The following is a 22,421-nucleotide window of genomic DNA, read 5'->3' as shown; positions in this document are numbered from 1 at the left end:
AACCCAGTCATGGTTTTTCGGAAAAAGGCATTAGAATGAAACTCCCTGAATCCTGTGAGTCACACTCGCCCTCGCCAAGCTGACATGCATCTCCAAAGAAAGGCTTGACAACACTTATCCGTCATGCATTTAGCGCATTCATGGTCACAGTGAAACCAAACAAGAGCTATCCTATGTAAGCATGTAGGTGCATGCAGGGATCACTTAAAGCAGAGGACACTCTGGCACTGAGAGCGACGGTAATGAGCATCCTCGAGCTCCTCACCAGTCATCCGCATCCATCACTGACACACAGGGAGCAGATCAGATGGACTGCATCCATCACCTGACATCACACACTACTGCTGCAGGCTTTCGTCCAAGGAAACTAGATCTAGAGCACTCCATTTCACTCTGCTGTGAGTATATGCAAGTGTTTTTGTCAATTGTGTTTCAGTACAGAGTGCAGATGTAGGCACAGCACAGACTGCGCCAGTGTGCCATGGGGATGCACGAAGGTGAGGTTAGTGACCCACGAAAAATATGCTGGGTACCAAAGTTCCTGCAGAGTGCAAATCCCACTTCAATTTACCACTTGGCATAACCAACCTCCCCTCCACACAAACCCGGAGATAAACCCAAATAAATTTCACACCTGAGGACAGCAGGAACAAGGTGCAGGAAGAGATGAGCCAAAAGAGGGCCGGGTTAAATCCTTATCCCAGGACACCCAAGGTCAGCGTTTCCCTGGCAGCACAATTTATTTAAACAAGACTACAGAGAGACCCACAGCAGAGGGATCTCATTATAAATGTTAGCCTCTGCTGCTGCTAGTACTAATGGACTACGTGGGCTCTGAACATTAGGTCTTTGAAGGGAGACTGAAATATGAGGTTCTTCTGCCCTTTGAATTTCCAGTTTCTCATAACACACATGTACTGGTTAAAAAGGGTTTTGTCTGCTCTTTAATCTGTGTCATGTCTTTTGATTAGTCAAATTTATTTCTAAAGGGAACCTTTACCACACAGAATGGCTGCAGTGTTTTACAGACAAAACAGGAAATTAAATTAGTCACCAATTCAAGTTAAAAAATGCTCGATCCAGCTCAACAGCTGCTTTATCTGCGTCAGGGACCAAATAAAAAGCTTAAAATAAGTACACCAACTGTTTATGCACCATTTTCTACATTAACGCAGACTACAGTAGGTTGCTGGAAATGACACTAAACACAGACTAAAAACAAGAAAACACATGAGTGGTTCCCTGAAAATTTAAGTAGAAAACCAAACCACATGCTTTTACCATGTAAGCTACATACATGTAGGAAAATCAGTTTTTGATTTATTGCCTATTGATATTATCAACTGTTTGAGCAGAGACAGCTCTTCATGATATGAAAAACTGATTGGATATCCTTGATCGTAGCTCTAATTAAATGCTAATCCCCTTTAACAGACAACAACAGCTACTCAAATCTTTTTATCCCTTCATGTCATCCCGAGGTATCCCCATGTAACATAAAGCTGCCCCCTGTTCCTCCACCCTTCTCTTTCTGTCCTGTTGATAGTCAGAGTCCCTGAGAAGCTGGCAGTGGCTGCAGAGAGGCATCTCACATTTCAAGACAAAGCCTGATCCTCTGTCAGAAAGGAGACACTTTCCAAACCGGGCCTGCTATTTATCACCAAGAACCTGTTTTTCTGCCTGCTCCCTGTCTCACACCTCTGCACTAAAAAGCTGTCTGGCCAAGTTTCCTTTTGACAGGGTGAAACTAACGGACAAACTTCACCGGTCAAGCTCGCCTGAGCTTTACCATTTCTGTGAACGGCCGCACAATGAGTACATGCCACCTAAATTACCTCTCTGTGTCCGCTTTGTTCCAAGACTGGTGCATTTAGTTGACTGTCTGGACAAAAAAGTCTATCACACTATGCGAAAGGTATGCAAGGTGACGAAGACTTTGTTTGAGTTTCACACAAACAGAACGAGAGGGGTCGAGGAGATATTGATAGCCATTGCGTCAGCACAGTGCTGGTTTACTAAAGTTTGGACAAACTGTATTTCTGTGGAGACTAGCCTCACAGCACAAAGAACACAATAATTTACATCCTGAGAGTTATCAACACTGCAACAGTCCTGCTTTTGTCTGAGTAAACGGACAATTGGAGCAGCTGAGTCTGTTTAGAGAAAAGTGACAATTTGTTAGGATTTAAAACCTTGCTAAATACACAACATGGCTGCTGCTGTTTAAGACGGTGTTTCCTGTGTGAAATTACATGGTGCGCATAATCAGATAATGACCGAGTAAGGAGTAGACTTGCCTTGTTTAAATGGTTAGAGGTCATGTTATACAAAAGTCCCAGTGTTTCAGGACCTGAGGTTACCACATGTCTTGACCTTTGATCATAAAGCTCCAGATCTGCCCTATGTGTTTAACACCCGGGGTCAGGCTTACAACTACAGAGACTGGGGCTTACAACGGAGGGTCAGAATACTCCTTTTCTAACATGCAGTAACAAAGAGCCACTGATCCTAGCGGCTGAACTTCACTCCTTAACGTCTGAAGACACACCCAGCTTCTCTGCACTGCAATGAATCCATTAAAAATACCTTCCTGACAAGTCTGCCACTAACAGCTTAAATGAAGAAAAATATCAGCATTCTGTAACTTAATACTCTGCTGTCTGCAGAAGCAAATATATTCTTTAACCACAATCCACCCCTTCTCTGTAGCGTGTAAAGTGCAAAGCTCTTGAAAAATCACGCTGCTTCACTCAACCAACAACTTACAAGCTAAAGCAAACATTAAATGTAAGGGGGGAAAAATGTACAGGCTGGCTGAGAAAAGGTACAAGTAGTTTTTTGTTTATTTTACAGAGCAAGCCGTTATTTCATTTGGATTAGCATAGTTCTTGTTGAAACGCGGCCAAAAGAAACATCACACTTGAGCTCCATCCCCTCAACTATTTTCAGTCAACCTCTATTTCAGATTCATGCAGCCACCTGCCTGACGCTACGTGTGTTAACTGAGTTAAAAGGAAATGACATTACCAGCAATGTACTGTCGTCAAGAAGGCAGAGAAGTGGTGAACAGTCAAAGATGCTCTTGTTGTCTCTCAAAGGAGGATAACAATGTTAAGCTCCAAAAGAGCGACTTTGTGTGCCAGGCCTGAAATCACATGAAAATTATTTGTGCAGAATTTTCCACAAGGATTCACTCATTCATCATGTCTACAGCATGTCCATGTAGAAATAGAAACGAAACGAACAACCTCAAGGAAAAAGAAAAAAACACAGTGGTTTCATTGACAAACTGGAAAAAAATCAATGAAAGCCTCACATTAAATTGCCTGAAGCTTCTTTGGGAACTGGTCTTCGTCATCCAGTAATATTCCATCATAAAACGCTGAAAATGGGCCATTGTTTATGGCATGTACTGAGTAGTCTGGCAACACTACATTTAACAAGATCTAAAACAAAAAAAAGAGAAAAAAAAGCATTTAAATCACCAAATAAGAAGCATATGGCTTCACATTCAATTACAGCTATTTTCTCTCCGGCTTCTTTAACAAGAACCACTTGTTCACCACTGCACTAGAGGAATCATCCTGCTGCACAGCTCAGTGTGACCTCAGGAGCTAGCCACCTAAAAGCGGCCCACATTCATAAAAAGAGACCTTAAAAGGGACATCAGACACACCACAGGATCTTGTATAGAGTTTTCCTTGCAGGCATATATAGAGAAAAAGTGATGTTGAAGAGTGACTCACTATGAGTGCAGTCAATCATATTGGGCTCCTAAAAACTGTGAAAATTGCAGCATGTCCCCACTAAATTCAACTGTCATCAAGCCATAACAGTAGATGCTACTGTCAGACTACTTTTATTCGATTAGTTCAACTTAGAAACAACAGGGTTAAATAATTTGATCTCAAATCCATGTTTGCATACACTCTGAAACATACAACCCTCGAGCTAATACTCTGAAAAGCCAAAGCAGTATTAGCAAAACCCTGCATGCAATTTCTATCTGAATGGTGACTTGTTATGGTTTTAAGTTACAGGAACTTATCACTTTAGGTTGGTCTGCTATAATGTTTAGTGGTATCCTCTTACAAGCAAACAAACTCATGAAGGCTCTTGTAAAATTTGAAATAAGTAGCATGATTTATGATTCTGTAACCACAAAGCACAGAAGTCAAGTTTACGAGGTTCAAGGTTAACTGAAATATCATAAACTGGTTTGGATCATGCACATGACTGAATAAACATAACACCTGCAAACTTACTCCATGCCACAGATGATACGTAAAGAAGGCGTTTCGATCCCACTTGGATTCTCATCAGAAAGATGTGGCACAGAGTATGTGTGCAGGCACTACTTCTTTTCATCTACAGGATTTCCTGACAGCCTTGCTCCTACATGATGTACATATAACCAGCCTGCTCTTCTCCATGGTTCATGCTTCGCCCAGGAGAAAAGGGCTGAAAGACAACAGCCAGCCCCTGCCACAGTGTGTTCACCCTGCTGCTGTCTGGCAGGAGTGAAATTATTGGCTTTTTTCATGTTAAATTCTGTCTTTAGTAGCAGTATAACTGGACTAAAAAAACACATTGTGTTATTCAACCTTGTGTAAAATTATAATAAATTAATCTAGTATCTAACATCTTGTTTCAGGATCGTCTAAACTTCCCATTCTCACAGTTTTAAGAATCGGCTGGCACAAAGTTTGAATGTGAAAAGCCAATCAATACCAAAATAGTAACAACAACCACCTCCACCCACCAGGCTGGGTTTTCTGGGATCAAATGAGGCATCAAAGGCAGATGCAGATGCATCCTATAAACTTATTAGGCAGTGTGGTGGGACAGGCCCTGTCCCCGTTCCTCACCTCATCACCTGACATGCAGAGAAAATCAGATCAGGATCACAGGATCAAGCTGGTGAATGCCAGCAGAAAGCACCAGAAAAAACACATCTTGAAGAACTGGAGTACAGTTCAGGAGGACCTTGATCACTTTACTGGACAACAATGTGACAGAGACGTCTTTGTCGGCTTCTCCCCCAAGTACACACACTCACTCAGACATGCATTTCTTCAGGGAGACGAGTCCTGTGCTGACCAAAAAGTGCTGTTATTGAGTAAAGCACGTACAATCACCTTCACTCCATAAGTTCACAGCTGGGATGAGTTTCTGCATCGTAAAAAAAAAAAATCTGTAGAAAATCTGTAGAGTGTCTATTTAAGTACCTATTGTCAAAAATGTAACCTTTGAGCCATCTGCAAGTGTGTCCGGAACAAATGGGTCCTCGATGTGCCCCTGACCTTTAATCATTCATTACACTTTTAAAGCTGACATGGTTCCACTTGGGAGCTCACACTTCCATCTGTAGTGGTTTAAAAACTGTGTCTCTTCCTCACTTTGAATCAGGTTAATGCTTGTTAGAGTCCATCTGTACTGAAACTTGAGCAGGTCTTTCAGGGGGTGACCTCAGCATCTCTTTGAACCTTTAACCTCCCTGCCTCCCTCTTGGTCTGATATCCTCCAGCTGCCCAAATTACTCACAGTCCGGCCTGAAATTAAAGTCTCAATTACAAGATTAGTAGAAGTAAACCACTGTCCAATTTTAAGGACTAACCAGAAGCACAAGAGCTGAAAAAAGCAACTTTGATATGCTGTCTGCAGCCTGATTCGAAAAAGTCAGAGGAAGCTCATCTCTAGATTGTACTCAAGATTGTAAATTTTTCTAGTTAATTTGGGGATTATAAAAAGCTTCCTCTCCTGTCTTGAATCTTCTGACATGTAAAAAGTAACAACCCTGTCTCCCAGAGTTACTGCCTTTTCTTTCATGTGCTTCCCAATATTTCGGAACTAGCGTCAAAGAGGAAAATAATTAAGACATGAATCTTACATTTTATGACAACGCTGCCTTGGGCTTTTTATAGCTGTACATCGCGTGCCAAATGTGGTCTCGCTGAGCGTAAAAAACAAAGCCCGAGTGCACTTTTCCTTCCTTCCACAAACATTTATGTAATATATAGCCAAATTTCCAAAGTAAACCAACCATTTGCCAGAAACACAGTACAAAGTAATGACATGAGGAAATGCACAGACATCAGAGAATCCCAACCGGCAACCTCAAAGTAACACATTTCTAAAAACACAACTAACATGGGTGTGAGTTTGTGAATATGAGTGTTTACTGAAGGAAATGGGGAGCAGGGGCCAACAGCTCTGGTAGGCTTGGGCCCTGTTGTCTGGCTTAAATACACTCAGCATATTCTGTGAACGTCTCTCACCATTTCCCTGCGCTGAGAAAACTCGCTCATGTATAATGCCTTTTGAACAGGTACAGACTTTTAAAGAGTTATAGTGCCAAAAGAAAAGATCAAACAAAGAAGGAGGGGCGGAGGAAAAGCTGCAGGACATCCAACTCTTTCTCTTGTAGGAGATGAGAAACATTTGTGCGGGTGTCTATGAATAGTAGTGCCTGTTTAATTCATGACTAGCCTCCTTTCTGCGAGGTATTGTCAAGTTTGGCCCGGCTGGACGAAAATCTGAACACTTGCTTTTCTAATAAGCGGCCCGGATGTGAAGACAACTGCCATTTCATCAGGATACACTGATGTTCTTGCTTTTTACAATTTAGGGAATCAAATAAAAGCGTAGCAGCTTTTCTAACTACACGTAAAAATGTGTCTGCTTTTCCCTTAAGGTGTAGAATCAATCACTTTTAATGATAATCTCTGGTCATGGCATTTTTACTTGATCAATATCCAAAAAGGAACACAACACAGGGAAATATGTCAGCTACGATTTGACAGATTTTTCCCCCCGTTTGACTTGACTGTCACTCAACACACAAAAAACAAACGTGCCTTTTTTGACAGCAGTCAGAAGTATTTCTCTACCCTTTCTGCATCACAGCGTGACGGCTCTTGCCAGAGAGTAGTAGTTTTCTCCCTTCAAAGCACGCCACCGTCAATGTGAGTGTGTACGACAGAGGAATAGAAAAGGAGAGTGAGGAAGCAAGAGAGCCAGAGGTGCACCCGGGGCTCGTGTGTCATCTGACCTCATTTTAAGACGGACCTGCGAGGTTGTAGCGAAGGCAGGGGTGTAGCTTTCAATGCAACCTTTTCTTTGCTTCCTCCCAAATGACAGGAGGGGAGGGCGCACACAAAGGCAGAGTGAGATGTCTGCCTGGAAACCATCCGCACTGAGATGAAAGAGCCCCAGTTAAGTCATGGTGCAAAAACGCAACTGGGAGAAATACACGGCTCCATTTCTCAATAACGACTGACAGTGTTTATCAAAAGACAGAGTTGTCTGCCAAGTAGGCTATGTCTACAATTCACTTTATAATACTTTTTTTATTTCAATAAGTGTACGTTGGAGTTTTTTTTTGTGCAAATCATCTTCTCGTCTGTTACAGACAGCATCACAGGCTTTGCATTTTCTCATGCAGCAGTGATGAGGATGTGGAGGAGCATCAGCAGTCATGCGTACAGAGAGAGAACAATGAATAAAAAATTTGAGACTACAATTCCATGGATGTACAGTCCCATAGCAACCGATTACAACACAAACAAGAAACATCAGGTCTGCATCATTGTTTTGTGTCATACAAGGTCCATCAACAATAGTACATACTTGGGATGTGTATCATGTGGTGACTGTTTTACATAATGCTCCATTGTTTCATTGTCTTCCATTCACACTATATTTTTCATCATTTGACAATGCTTTGTGTTCTTTAGCACGGTGCAGATTCAGACCGGAATTTCCCAAACAGAGGTGAGTTAAAGTGAAACTCTTGCCAAAAAGCAAACAAGGCTTTATTTGTGATTGAATATGAGTCAAACCTTCGTGTAAATGCATAATTACGACGAAAGAGGCACTTTTAAGATTTACTGTAGTTTTGTTTTTGGGCAAGCTAATTTTCAGTGGAGTGCAGGGGCACTTATGCTAGCATCAAAATCGCTATTTTTAAATGCTAAGAAGGCTCGACACAACATGAAACTTTGCTCGTAGTATCACCAGGGTCTCTACACATGAACACGAGCATTAAGCACATTGTTTGTGTACACAGAGTTTATTAAAAAAAAGGTTTTTGAACTACTCACAACCTAACAGGCAGGAAAGTAATGGTGGACCTCCTACCCGTTAGGTCGCACTCGGGGATCAACACTTTTTGTCTGCCATGACGGCGGCGCGCCGGACATGCAATGTGAGGAGCAAGAACACGCAAGACATGGCTATCAAAGACTTTCTCCAGCCACAACTTAGCCACAACTCGGTGAGGTCCAAGGTAACCACGGCATCTATAGCCCGTTTTATTGCGAAGGACTTGCGACCTCACAGTATGGTTGAGAGTGATGGCTTTCGAGACATGGTAAGGTAAGCAATGCCATTTTAATAGAATCGCTTATTTTAATTTAAAATTGAAAATGAATGTCTACATTAAACAAATGTTAAGAACTGTACCAGATTGCATCATATCGTATCGAATAGAATTACATCGCACCAAATTGTTCCGTATTTAAATTGTATCGTCGCTGAATCGTATCGTAGCATATCGAATCGTCTTATGAGGGAGAGATGCACACCCCTAACAGATATGTGTCCACAGGTGCACAATCCTCATTTGCATACCACACCAACACATGACATTACAAAATAGCCGTTGCTGCGTGGCGTCAGTCTGCGTTCACATATTTTCTAAATTCCAGAGGCAGTGAAAGCCCTGTGTATTCAGCAGCACAGGAGCCCCCCCATCTGCACCACAGGAAGTCAGCAGCCAACCACCCGCCAGCCTTGTCCTGCTACGGCTGTTGTCTAGACCCCTCAGGGAGATGGCAGCCAATGCCCTCCATCCTGACCACACACGCAAAGAGAGCCGAGACCCCTGGCCACATGGTTCAGGGTGAGGAAAGACGGGACCGTGGCCCTCTGTCTGGGTCCTAACCTGGACCAGGACACAAAGCCACGGTGAAAGCTCTAGGGTGGAACAGGGAGGACACTGCAGAGATCCTCATCCGCTCTGACGTAACGCCAGAAGGAAACAACCACAACAAAACTTCCTCTGCTCTTTGGGGAAGGAGGGGGGAGCCAGGGGACCATTGTCAATTGTCAGACAGACACAACACAGGCATTTTTATCTGTCGTCACCTCAGCAGATAAGGACAGGAAACACTGTCCTGTACTCCCCAATCAACAAGGCTGCTGTTGGCTGGCTGCACCTGCACAGAGCAGCCTATTGTAGTGGTATGTATTATTTGGTGTGTTTGTCCTCTGTGGAGATTTGACCAATGAGGGGGTTTGAGGGAAAGTACTGATATTGTTGACGGAGGCTGGTAATAGCTGATACTGATAACAATGACTGGAATGAATTTTCATTTCATTTCAACCACAAAGGTCTGATAAACTACAGTTATACCTGCCAGGAATCAGTTACACAGGCTACAATAATCACTGCACATCTATACAATGAATTTGTCACTGTAGGTCTGTAAGGACATTTAAGGGTTTGGTTAGCAGAGCAATGTACACTGCAATATGAGGCTTTAGACCTGCAAAGATTCCTTGATCAATTAAAGGTTAAATGTCAGAAAAATAGCCTGCAACTGTTTTTCTTTTGGTTGTCATACATGAGAGTTAGTTTGGACTGCTAGTCGGACAAAAAAAGAGATCTGATGATACCCCCTTAGGATATGGCGAATTATAACAGGGCCTCTCTCACTATCAGAATTTTTATAGACGAAACAATTGATACATTTATCACTAAATATTTGCCAATTAAAAAATAATGCAAATATTCAAGTTTATGTTTATGTAAAAATTTCACTAAATGGTTAACCTCAGCTATAAAATCCTCCATTCGGATGTTATAATCTCAAGAAGTGACCTTCCAATGATTTATTCATGGAAAACCTTTAACCATATTTAGCATTTAATGGTTGGTGTTTTCCTGCCAGTGAAGCTCTTCAGCATGTTTGTACTACGGCAAATTTCATGTAAAAAAATAAAAATACAAACAAGTTTGCCCCCAAGACTTTTATTCTTGGCAGTGGAAAATCCTTTTCAAAACAGCTTTTAGACCATATAGCACTAAAATCCTCCATGGAGATCCAGAAAAAGCATTTTTAATACTTTAAGCATCCATACTGGTCAAGCATGATGGTACAACACACAGATTGCAAAAAGTTGTAATTAAATAGGGAGAGAAGCCCCATACTTCATACAAGACTCCCCAATGAAAGCAGCAGCAGGAAGGATGGAGGGAATAATGCAAGACAAACAGGAAGCACCTTCCTGCAGCAGATGTTGCGGGACTAACCTGTGACCTCTTGTTGCGCTGGTGAAAACAACTCACCAAACAGATCAACAGACAGATGTACCCTTGACGTGACAGTTAGCTGTAAGACATTAAATAATTTGTACCAGAGAAAGAAAGACAATTTCTTCTGTGGGTGAATCAACTCCCCCACAGCAGAATTTTACACAGCTGTTCATCATTTCATCTCTGTTCTTCCCATCAGGAGAATCGCTTCTCAAACTCAGTGCAATTTTACCAAAAACCTACTCGTGCAGCAGACCTACTCAGTCTGCTTGCTGTGCCATCCCTCTGTCAGAACTGATTAAAAAAACACTGAAACCTGACTTAATGTAGACTCAAGGGGAGGTTCACATAGAGGACAGCAAGAAAGGAGGATGGGGGATTTAAAGGGGAGTCAGTAGTTGGCATAGTTTTGGAAATTGGAATGAACAAAGTGAAAAGGAGCAAAGGAAAGTGAAGCAGAGTGCCAGGACAGCAGCAGCAAAGAGGGAACACGATGAAGCTGGGGACGCTGGTATGGTTGTTTAACATAATTAAAACTACAGAAAATAACGATGCTGGAAGCGTAATGAGCTTCCTTCTATTCTGTGGTAATTACTGTCTACTAATACAGAACAATGCTGGCCATAATGTGCTAATGCTGCTGAGCGTCCTGGCTGCAGAAGAGGAGATGTATAATCGTCAAGCGTGGCTGGCTAACAGACCTTGGGTCAGCAGAGGTTTCACTAGGTGAAATGTAGCCAATAAATAAATCTATTGAACATTCGGCTTTGCTGTTAGAGGCTGATTACAGGGAAAATGGAGACAGATGTACAATTCTGTAGAAAATGAAAAAACAGATGCAGGGTTTCCATTATTAACCATAATTACAGTTTTTAAGCGAAAAATCTGTTTTAAGTCCAACACATTTAAAAGGTCTCCGGTCATAATATCCAGCGAACATAACTCACCTGTGTTCAGACCTAACATGAAGTGGCTTTTTCTTTGGATGCAGGAAGGGCAGAGCCAGGTCAGGATGCAGCGCTGGGGATAAACACCCGCAGTCACACCGGATTCTGCTCTGATTGTGAGCCATTTACAGGTGGGAGAGGAGAGATCAGAGTTTATTGTTTTAAAGGTGGATTTATCTTGACTCTCTCTCAATCTGTCTACAGCAGTGAGCCACAAAGGTGCCACACTCCACTGTTGGGTCTAATGTAATGTAATTACTTTCTCGCAACCTTGCTGACTGCTTACTGCAGGGGTACAGAGAGTAGAACGGAAAGAAAAGGACTGGTGGAAAATAACTAAAGTCTCTGGTGAGTGCTGGGTGTAGTCAGAGGCTGAACTGAACACAAACAGACACTTATGTCGAACCACCCAGAAATACCATTCTACTTTTTGTCAATACCAGGTTGTCAAATACCAACACTATGGGTTTTGGGGATACGCAACATCAGCTATCTCCATTAATCAGTTTTGAGCTCAATGAACACATATTATATTTCACCAGAATTTCTTTCATTTGTCCATGACATTAAATTTTTTCCTCACTGAAGCGATAAGAGATTACTCAACTTTTGAACATGTCCACACTGTCAACAAGAACATAGTGTCACACACTTAACAAAGCACACAAAACTGCAAAGTACAGTGGTTTAATCCTGGCTTAATGTGACCAGAGAGCAGAAACTGAGTGAACAAATGAATCAATTAGCTTCTGGGCCAATGAAGTGTTTGTCCACTAAAATAAGTGGGAAACAGGAGCTGTTAGAGCCCTGGGTTCATTTGGTTATTTGGCCCTCTAATTTTCTCAAACAGCCTTCAACACATCATTACAGTTAAGATATCTCCAAAATATAATATGTGCTATATTATACAGATTTTTGGAGATACAACACATATCTCTCCTAAAATATAAACACATACTGTGTTTTGATTTCAAGTGGGAACACTTACATGGGTTATCGCAAGTAACATATGGCCAAAAAAGATTTTTTTTAAAATGTTCCACTAAAACTAACAATACTATTAAATATGTTGCAATTTTGTGCAAACTACTTACCGCAATACACAAAAAGACAGAGGATGATGAAAAAAGAAAACTGCTCAATTTTAAACTCAATATGACTGAAGCCTGCATGTGCAAGAGACAATTCTGATACACTAGGACGTGATGGATAATAATAGGGTCTCCATAAAATGTTTCCAGCTTGCACAAACACACACTCTTCTAGCTGATCAAGATTCACCATACAGGAGGCATCAGTCATGCCATGTGTCAGTCACATCAATAAATTCTTTGGGGCAATGTGCTGAACACAAAGAAATCTCTGCCTAAAATTACTCTATACCTTCTTCATCTTTACACATAATTTCATGGATGATTTCAATGAAAACCCTTTCAAGAATGATTGTTCTTTGTGTGAACTGAAAAGATACGTCTGCGCTTCTCCTCCAAAGCCTGGAAGGACAGCAGTATGGCACTTGGTTAACATCCAAAATGTATGAGTGTGGATTCAAAGGAACTGGGAAGCTCAACAACATTCACATGCACCCCGTGCCAAGAGCTGATAAAGCCACCAGTCATACATTATTGCTGGCTCTATCGTGAATCCCAGCTCTGCACGTTTAGTCAGGTACCAGGACCAGGAGGTTAACACTGTGCAGGCTGCCATGGAGACAGATCTGGCCCTTCATGCCGCCTCTGAACTAAACTGGAACCCACAGCGGAAAAAGACAAGACACGGCATAATGAGGAGAAACAAAAACAGGGCAGAGAACACGTAAGCCAGGTGATGTAGCAAATCAGCTCAGATACGAAGATGTGCACGCTACCTAAGGTTAATACTTTCTCTCCAAACAACAACTGGGCTCTCTGCAGGGTCAGTTGTAGCCAGCTGACCCCATTCATTACAAGATCAAACACAGCTGAAGGCCATTCCCATTAAACACCAGTGGCCTTTTCAGCCTGTTTAAATCTGTTGGTGTGGTGGGGAGGAGCCGAGGGCTGATTGAGAGCTGCCCGATGTCACTCTGCCTGTGGCCCGTTGCTATGATGAGTTCATTCAGCCTAGGGACACAATGAGTTAATGGCTGCTGAGATTATGCAATGGCATGCCAGACGCCTTTCTCCTCTCCTGCCCTCCTTTCTACCCCCCTTCCCCTTCAAACCGGCTGAAGCCAAAATAGGCATTCCTGCACGTTTTGATCAGATGCATTTGAATGCTTTGGCACCAACGGGGGGAACAAAACAGGGATTTCGTTTCACTCTGAAGGCAAGCCTCCCCTCACCAGAGCCTCACACCTGCCCTACAGGGGGAAAGTTGTTGTTAGGATTTACGACTGTCGGGGTGGGTGATATCTGCAGAGTGTCAAACCAGTAAAAACATCTGTATTTACCATTTAAAGGGGAACATGAAACCATAGGTTATCGCTAATAGCAAGTCAGTTACCCATCAACAGCAGATTAGAAAGGGTTGCGGCTTAAGTTGGTCAGCAAATGTCTGCAAGTGCATCTGATAAGAGAACAATAATGACACATTACTGAAGGGTCCCTGCAACCAAATAAGGCAATAACAGCCAAATGTACTTGAAGATTTATAGCTCGAACTAGAATCTGGTTGCTAGCGACCAAGACCCAACCAGGGTCTAGGGCTGGGAGACTTGATAATATGCACAGCATGAGACATTGGAACGTTATCTACCAGAAGAGATACAATGGATGTTAGACAGATAATACTACACTGTTTACGGGCTGCAATTACCTAATAATATTCCGTGTAATTGAGCCATATTTCTGTGCATCTCAGGTCTTTGTGTAAACATGTTTACCCGAGTTGATCCCAATGGACTTGCTAGCATTTCTGATAATGTGTCATAATCATTGCTGGGGGAAATATTTGTTCTTTGACGAAAGATGAACAAGGCTGGGGGAAATTCACAGCTATACTTTCTGACACGGCTGCGCTTTAATTACAAGTGTTGTTGTTTTAACTCTATTAGAATCCGCTGTGATTGACAGCATTTTGGATCGGTCTTATTCTTCCTGAATCTTTTCAGATCAGGTTTGACTGTCCTTGCTTCCCCTTCGGTTTGGGTCTTTCTTTTGTAAATCAATAAACATGATAGGAATGGAGGTGGGCTGGGCTTCTGAAACTATGGACCAATAAAAGATTTCCAGCATAAACCTTCAAATTTATTTAAATTATTATTTGTTTTGTCTACAAAATATAAGAAAGCAGTAAAAGAAATGCCTGCTGTAATTTCTCATGGACAAAGAAAACATTTTTAAATGTCTTACGTTGTCCGGCCTATAATAAAAACCCACAAGATATTCAGTTAACTGTGCTGAATGACAAAGCATCAAAGCATCAAATTCTCTCATTTGAGAACCAGAAAGTGTTTGGCATTATGCAAAGAAATTCAGATTACCAAAATAGATGCAGATTAAATTTCTAACTGACCAATCAATAAGTATTTGCAACTCTACTTACCACCATGTTGTCTGAATTATTAACCATCATAAAACATTAATTCTGAGGATAAATATTTAGGTTTGGATCATTTGTGTTTTTAAAAAAACAACTGCATTTCAGGACTTAATCCAGCGTAAATTACAAAACTCCTCTTGCATACTCTCCCACTGAAGCATGGCAGAAAGTAACTGGAAACACCATAGTGCAACAAAAAAAAAAAGAACACTTTGCTGAGCATAATACAATGAAGCCTACAGGAGTGGTGGGTTAGGGTGAACGCTAGCCACTCCTGCAGCCCAGACGGGAGACAGAGCTGTGCAGGCAGGCACCAAGTCAATAAACAACAGAGATCCCTCCAGACAAGACTGGCAACCACAAGGGGCAATGGACCAACTACGACAGGAAAGAAGGAAACAGAGACAGATCCGCAAGGCCAGACTCCAATCACAACCACGGGGGCCGACAGCAGAGCCAGCAGAACCACAAACACATGAGCCAAAGCACATGTACGCCATCACACACACATACACACAGCAGCCCAAGCCCATGGGTCATTAGGTACAATGATCATCATTTAAAGGGAGTAGCTTGGCCCTGTGTTTATTTGGCTTTATCAGTGACAGCGAGATTCTTAGCAGGTACGCTTTCTATACACACATACCATCATCATAACATCAATTTAACATCACACCTTGGAAAATATGAGCAGGCAAAACATCTTATAAGCCATCATGTCTATTCTTCTATTTCCTTCAAGAATCTTTTCCTCTGGCAGGTGGAAGTGTTGTTTTAAAAAGAAATTGAAATTCTAGCAAGAAACTAAAACTCAAATAAAAGCTAATATGAAGCATTATTTGCCTTTTTGCTCCACCAATTTATTTGAAGCATAAGAAAAATAAGCTTGGCGATGACAATTGGTATGCAACCTTTCCTCCTCATGGTACATTTCTATTGCGTTTCAACATCAAAGAAAACACAGGGGATGGGTAAATATATTGCCACAACATGTATCTGCCAAATGGGACACTTTTGCTCAGTCAAACCTTGTTTTCTTTTTTAGGGCGTAGGAAGTACACACATTCATGACAATTTATCCAGACATTCATCTTCTCTCCAGGCCACTTTAGTCTTCCAAAAATCACTTTGCCAGGTTCAACATCTGTAAGATGGCAGACAATTTGGTCATGGTCTGGAGGACAGAGAGGAGAGGAGTCACGGGCACGCCAATTTAGAACCGAGGACGACCCCAAATCAGAGCCCTTAGGTAGCAATGATTGTGACCTCTGAGTGAGTGCAACAAGACCCTCCCCTGGGAGAAGAGCCCTCTATAATGGAGTGAGTGCAAACTGCACATACCAGCTGGGTGAAAAAGAGGGCTCTCAAGTTCAATAGGCTTCACATAAACCCGAATAAACATGGTCTGATAAATGACCAGAAACAAGAGCCATGGAAGACCTTGAGAAATCCTCCCCAAGTCATGAAACTCGCGCTACCAGTCGCACTCTTAGATGTGCACAAACACACTGGGAACCAGATCTTATTATTCAAGTCTATTCATCAGGATTTTTCTGCTCGATGCTTTGTCTGTTGTCACGCTCTGGTAGCTTTGACTATCCTTGAAACAGCCGTGGAAAATGATAAAAATTATTTCAGCTTGTATAAATTCAAGGTCTCTCAAGTTTAAATCAACTCGAGACAGTTCTAGTCTGGGCCCAGTTTTCTTTTATTTCTTCTCAACAGGGCTGCGCGGATCTCATCTTTAGGAGTATTTCTACACAGAGAAGAACACCAAAAATCTAAATCACAATATTAGTGACAACATATTCCACAAAGTGTCATTAGGATTAATGCTAAATATGCAAACTGGTAAGTATAGATGTCACATATCTAGTATATGTCAGTAGATAAATGACTGATGTTGTAAACACTGCAGAATTGATGATATTACGTTAAATTCAATGGCGAGTACTGAATTATGGCGTAGCAATTACATAAACTACACTTGTGGAATACTAAAGCTACACATTGCTGCTTGACACTGCCTCAATGGGAACCAGACATAGAGGATTAACAAAGAGGAATAAAAGATACAGCACATTGCAGGACACTTGTGGTGGATTGTACTAGATGTTCATATCCAATTCCTGCAGCACAAAGCACGAATAAGACATCAGAATCAATCTTTGTGGTGGAAAAAAACAAGACAACAGGCACCACATCAAAAAAACTGAGCTACGTGTTGAGATCAACATCAGCAGCTGTGCACGAAAGATAACAATCTCATGCTGAGCTCTGTGCTGTAATCCAGTCAAATGAGTGTAAATAAATTCCAACAATACGATTTCATTTGACTGTTTGTCCACCGCAGAATAAACCCCTGATAGTAAACAGACATATTCCACTCGTCATGACATATTCCTGTGTTTATTTAGGCACCATCCTTTCATCCCCTCTGAATCAGAGTATTCAAAGAATGAGGACCAGTGTGCAGCCAAATAGCCTAGGGCCACAGTCGGGTTAATAAGAGCCAAGCGTATGGGTTTTAAAATAGAGCAGCAGCAGGTGGGTACGTCGACAAAACATCCCGTTAAAAAGCCAAATGGGATCTCTGCAGACTCCGAGCTCAAACGGTACAAATGCTGCCGATTTAAGGGACCTCCTGATAAAAGCAGTGGAACCACCCCTTCGTAAAACACTGGTCGATTATACAGGAGAGCTTCTGTACAACACTGACTTCCTATATCTGTTTTCCTTCTGGGCAAAACACCATCTGAAAGGCGAGCGAACAACAAATCAATTACACATGCCCAATAATTCAGCTGTGGTTTGCTGCTCCTGCAGTTCAGTTACAGTATCTTGTTTTATGGCAAGGTATGGAAGACGGAGAGAAGATACACAAAGTCAATAAAGTAAGGCTGGACCTACTGGAGAATTGTATCAAGAAATGTGGCCAGGAGGTGAATATAATTTTTTGCACAGGCATCCAAATCATTAATGTGCCTGGAGAGCTGCAGATCTTCTCCAGCTGCACAGACAGATCAAAAAGGAGGGCCCGAGAAGACACGAGTGTGTGAGGATGTTACTTAAACATCTCACATCTATCTCAGCTCGTCGGCAATAAGCCCAGTCACATATTTTTTCACATAAATACTGCAGCAATGAGATTGCTTTGATGAAGCCGAGAGGGAAGGGAGAATGAAAAACACACCAGAAGAAGACGAGGAGGAGGAAGAGTGAGAGCAATAGGTAGGCGGATAGGCATAGAGCTGCTGCATTAACATTATGGACATTAACTCCATAAGTGGCTTTCATGTACTGTGAGAGCTGCGTCAGGAGCTGGTCAACCACAAATAGAAACCAGATTCAGAAACAGAAAGGCAAAGAGGGGAACGGGAAAACAGAGTGATTACTGTAAACTAAAAATAAAAAAAAAAAGATCTGGGTAAATATTTGAGAGCGGTGCCCAGATCCTGCAGATCAGACAACCCTCCAAAAACATGGTGTGTTTGGTGTGGGAATAAAAAGCCACTATAAAAATGTCTTTGCCGCCACCATTTCTGGCCCTTTTGCAATCCTTTGATACATTCAGAGAGCTCTTATAAAAAAGTGGGATTTTTCTACAACGCAAGGCTGTCATGACAGTACCTGCCTTGGCTCTATTCATGAATCTTATAAACACAAACCCATAGCAGTCTCCGTCTCCCCTGCTGCCTGCACACAGAGGACACATTCATCCCAAAGTGGGCACCATGAGGAGGACTGGAGGGGGGCGACACACACTTCAACTTAAAGGAATTTTTTTTCGGCCACTCCGACTATTGGGGCTGCGTTGACGACACTGGCAAACACAATCTGTGTGTCGTCTACGTTTCAGTCTACATGTGGGGATCAGATAAAACCGACTCAGTTTTGACATGATGAGCGGTGAGTTAATGAGCCCGATCCTTGGCAGGATGAGAGCATTCCTTGCACAAACTAGGAAGGATCCTTCCATGGCTTTTCTTCTCCGTCTGCAGCCGGGGTTATGAACTTTGAGGCTTCGAACAATGTGTGATGGCGTTGAGTCATGTTTAAGTTGATATTTTCCGAGCTCCCCTCTTTTTGGGCAGCTCTCCACTCGTGCATACGAATGGCGCCCGTGTAAGCATGCCAAGCTGTGGGGCTCAGAGAGGCAGTTCAAACACGCAAACAGAGTTATGAATATGATTATCAGAAATGGCGTATCCAATGTGTTGTGTGAAGATGGAAGTATACTCCGGGGAATACATAATGACATGGCGAGGCTGCCTTCAGTGATAGCTGAAAAATCTTGCCATCATACTTTTGCTCCCCTGCTCCAGATGAGATATCTAATTACTGTGTAACCAATGTAATATGCAAACAGATATGTTGTTTGTGTCCCGTACACGCAGCTATTTCTTTTTCCACTGAGCATTTAAACTCTTCTCCTTTCCTATCCATTGTAAAAGGCAGGAGAGTGGTATACTTACAGAAGCTGCAGTTGTTGTTTTTCCCACCCAAACTGAGGTCAATGGGGGAGGGGGAGGCCCCCCATTGCCTCCACTGACCCCCCCAACAAAATGTGGTCTAAACTCTTTACAATTTAATTAAATAGAAAAAGCGTTCCTCTGAAGCAATACATGAGCAAAAGCAGCTGTACCCATGACTTTCACTCTCAGCAGTGTGTCTGCTGAGTCTCCCAGGCAGCCAGCCCATTGAACTAACTTGAACCAGCAGCAGCAAATCCCTTAGAAAAAAGCATGGAGGTCAATGTCGGGGTCCGCGTCAATGGGCCCCTGTTATTCTGATGTTTTTCTTGCTTCAAAGCATCAACATGAACTGACATAAATAGAAGGTGTGTGTGTGAGAATGTACAGTAGCTCGTAACCAACCTTGGAGGAAGATAACACCGACGGCGAACATCGTGTCGACCGCTGGTCCTCTCCTGTTCATCACCGCGGGGGTTCTCCTGCCCTCCCTCCGCCGGGTCTCGCTACCAGCTCCTGGTAGATCCACGACCGTCCTGCTGCTCGGCGGCCGCCCGGTGCTGCTCTCCGGCGGCTTGCGAAAGAGCCGTTGGGCGAAAGGGGAATCCGTGCGTCACCGTGTGCGTACAGGTAAACTAACCCCGTTACCTGCGCAAGTCCCCGGGGGTGAGCCAGACGGCCTGTGCTCACCTGGTTGTTTTGGAGACTAGCAGGAAGGAGGCAGAAACATGTGGAGACGGACGCTTCGGTTCTCGGGCCAGCCAGACAAAACGACTTAACGAGTTCAGGCTGAGGAGCCCCCCGCCGAAAGTTTGAAGCTAAGTTTAAACTTCCAGGTGGTTTACGGGAGGGACGGTCGGTGTGAATGTAGGCCGCGGAGGTTCATTAACAAACCCGGTCTGCGTAGCCGCCGTCTGCCTGCGTCCAGAGCCGCCGACCGCCGGACCAGTTGAGTGCTGAACAAGAGGAGTTTCGCTCCGCGGTGTTTCCAAGTTGGCTTCCTCCCACCGTCCTCTGTGACTCTCCCACAGCGCGTCAAGTGGGCCGAAGCAACGCACGTCAGTTCCTGTGTGGAATTTCAAAATAAATGTTATGAAGCGGGATTTCGTCCGTGTTTCCTCTAGATTAAGTCTGATTTCGTACATGTTGCGTTTAAATTCGAGCCAACCGTAATAGCTGCGAAAGATTTTATTCAGTGATTTTTAAAAAACATTTATTGTTTAATTTTCACATTTTGTGTAACTTTAGTTAAGTCTCTTTTCAGTCTATATGGAGGCAACAATGGAAAAAACAAGAGCAATGCTTAATTTCAGTCGATTTGATCCATATGTTACTTATTCTGACGTATCTTCTCTTACTTTCACATAGTGTAAATTTCTATTTTACACTAGGTTGTAATTTCACGAATTTCACGAGGAAATACATTTCCGCATACGTTTTCACTCATGTTTTGGTACAGTATTATTGACTTTTTTAGTGAAACAATAAAGAAATAAACACCTCTACAGTTTCAAAAAGAGTTCATACCAAAATGTCCCCTTAATTTGAAATCAAAACAATAAATATCCGGTATCTCTGGTCGCTTGACGTTATTCCCTCTTTCCATATAGTGGAGCTTCCGGTGCCCGTACCCGACCTGGGATAAGGAATACAACACTGCGACCCCCTGGATCAACCTGATCACTGTTTCATTCAGCTGCCCACGGGCAGAATAAATAATGACAATGACCAGATCAGTTGCAAAATGATTAGAAAAAACAAAAAAACAAGCTTGTTCAATTCACAGTACCTTTACCTATTTTGGGCTTTTATAATCTGCCACATAAAACAGTGACTTTTTATCAAAACAAACAATTTTAGGCATCATCTGAATACGTTTTTCTGTAATTCTGTCTATATTACATCTCTATAATAGCAGTTTTTTTATTGTGCATTGAGAGACTAAAAACTTTAAAAGATTAATTAAAATAACTTCAAAATAACAAATTAAAAAAAATAAATGTGATAGAGCATAATATCCCTGATTGTGATTCATATAATAGTGTCTGTAAAAATATTACATGATCCAGGGTTGAAATAATATGCCAATGTAAAGGTACACCATGGTATTAAAAAATGACAGTTATTGCACCATGTACACTGGCTTATCTATGGTAGTGTAGTCAACAATTTTAGTGTTACTAAAACAATATAATTCAAGTTTATATGAAGTTTCATGTCTGTCCAGACATAAAATGTTGTGGAAGTATAATAAAGCATTTGTTTAATAAAATAAAAAAAAAAAACAAGCCTCTAAGTGTCATTGTAACAGATAATGAAAATCACACATCATGTCATATCCCAGTTAAACCAGTAGGAAAGCAGCACATTGTGTACATTTTAGAGTTTGAAAGGTGAAAAATGGCACAGACCCAGTGAGTGTGATCACAGAGGGACAGCCCCTGCTGGTGGTATTGTGTGAGGGACTGGTGCCATGTTGCTGGTCCAGCTGGCACATAGATGGCCAACAGTATCAGGCAGCAAACCGAGCTCAAAATGATTAAAGGTTCAAATCAGTGTTACCTGATGACAGGACAGGTCTGCATTGAATGTGTGTAAAAATTCAAAAACCTGACAGCCACCTACTTTGTTCTCCATCAACTCCTCATTAATGAGGGAAGAGGAGCTACAACACAGTTTTCCCTTTGCTTTCCTTGAGGGTAGGCTGTCAACTCTCGTGAACTAATGAACTCTGCTACTCTGCTTGCAGTTTGCTTCCAAATATGACTCACAGAAGCAGCCTGACAGCTCTCTGTAGACTGACACCATCGTTGGATCAGTTATTTCAAACCTCCCAGAGTTCCTACAGGCTCCACATTAAAGCTCTGACATACTGAGAGATTACCAAGTGAGAAGAGAAACCCCGCGCTGACTTCTACCACAGAGAGGTAAACTCCGGGTGACACATCACATCTTGGCAAGGCATCGCTGTTCACAGGGTTCCCACACTTTCTTAAGACACTGACGTCTAAGATCCTGCTCTTCGGAATTCAGTTATAATCTGCAGGTTTACCGACGGGACAAAACATAACACAAGTCATTGTGCATTATGTAGTCATTATGTAAGACAGTCTTCTCGGAATCCACAAATCAGCCAGATAAAATCACAAATGACAAAAATCC

General features: G+C 42.2%; 1 protein-coding gene across 1 annotated transcript in view; it reads right to left on the bottom strand.

The window, feature by feature from the left end:
- Nucleotides 1–20,282, bottom strand: part of ptk7b (protein tyrosine kinase 7b) — a 78,240-nt gene extending 57,958 nt beyond the window's left edge. The window contains exon 1 of the mRNA XM_030442353.1: nucleotides 19,665–20,282. Coding sequence (XP_030298213.1) covers nucleotides 19,665–19,725 — 61 coding nt within the window. The 5' untranslated portion in view covers nucleotides 19,726–20,282. The remainder of the gene's footprint in view (nucleotides 1–19,664) is intronic.
- Between the last annotated feature and the right edge of the window lie 2,139 nt (nucleotides 20,283–22,421).

The sequence above is a fragment of the Sparus aurata genome, chromosome 15 (assembly GCF_900880675.1).
Source record: "Sparus aurata chromosome 15, fSpaAur1.1, whole genome shotgun sequence".
NCBI classification, from domain to species: domain Eukaryota; kingdom Metazoa; phylum Chordata; class Actinopteri; order Spariformes; family Sparidae; genus Sparus; species Sparus aurata.
Note: the sequence above shows the minus strand (reverse complement) of the source record. Positions and strands in the feature narration are given on the sequence as shown.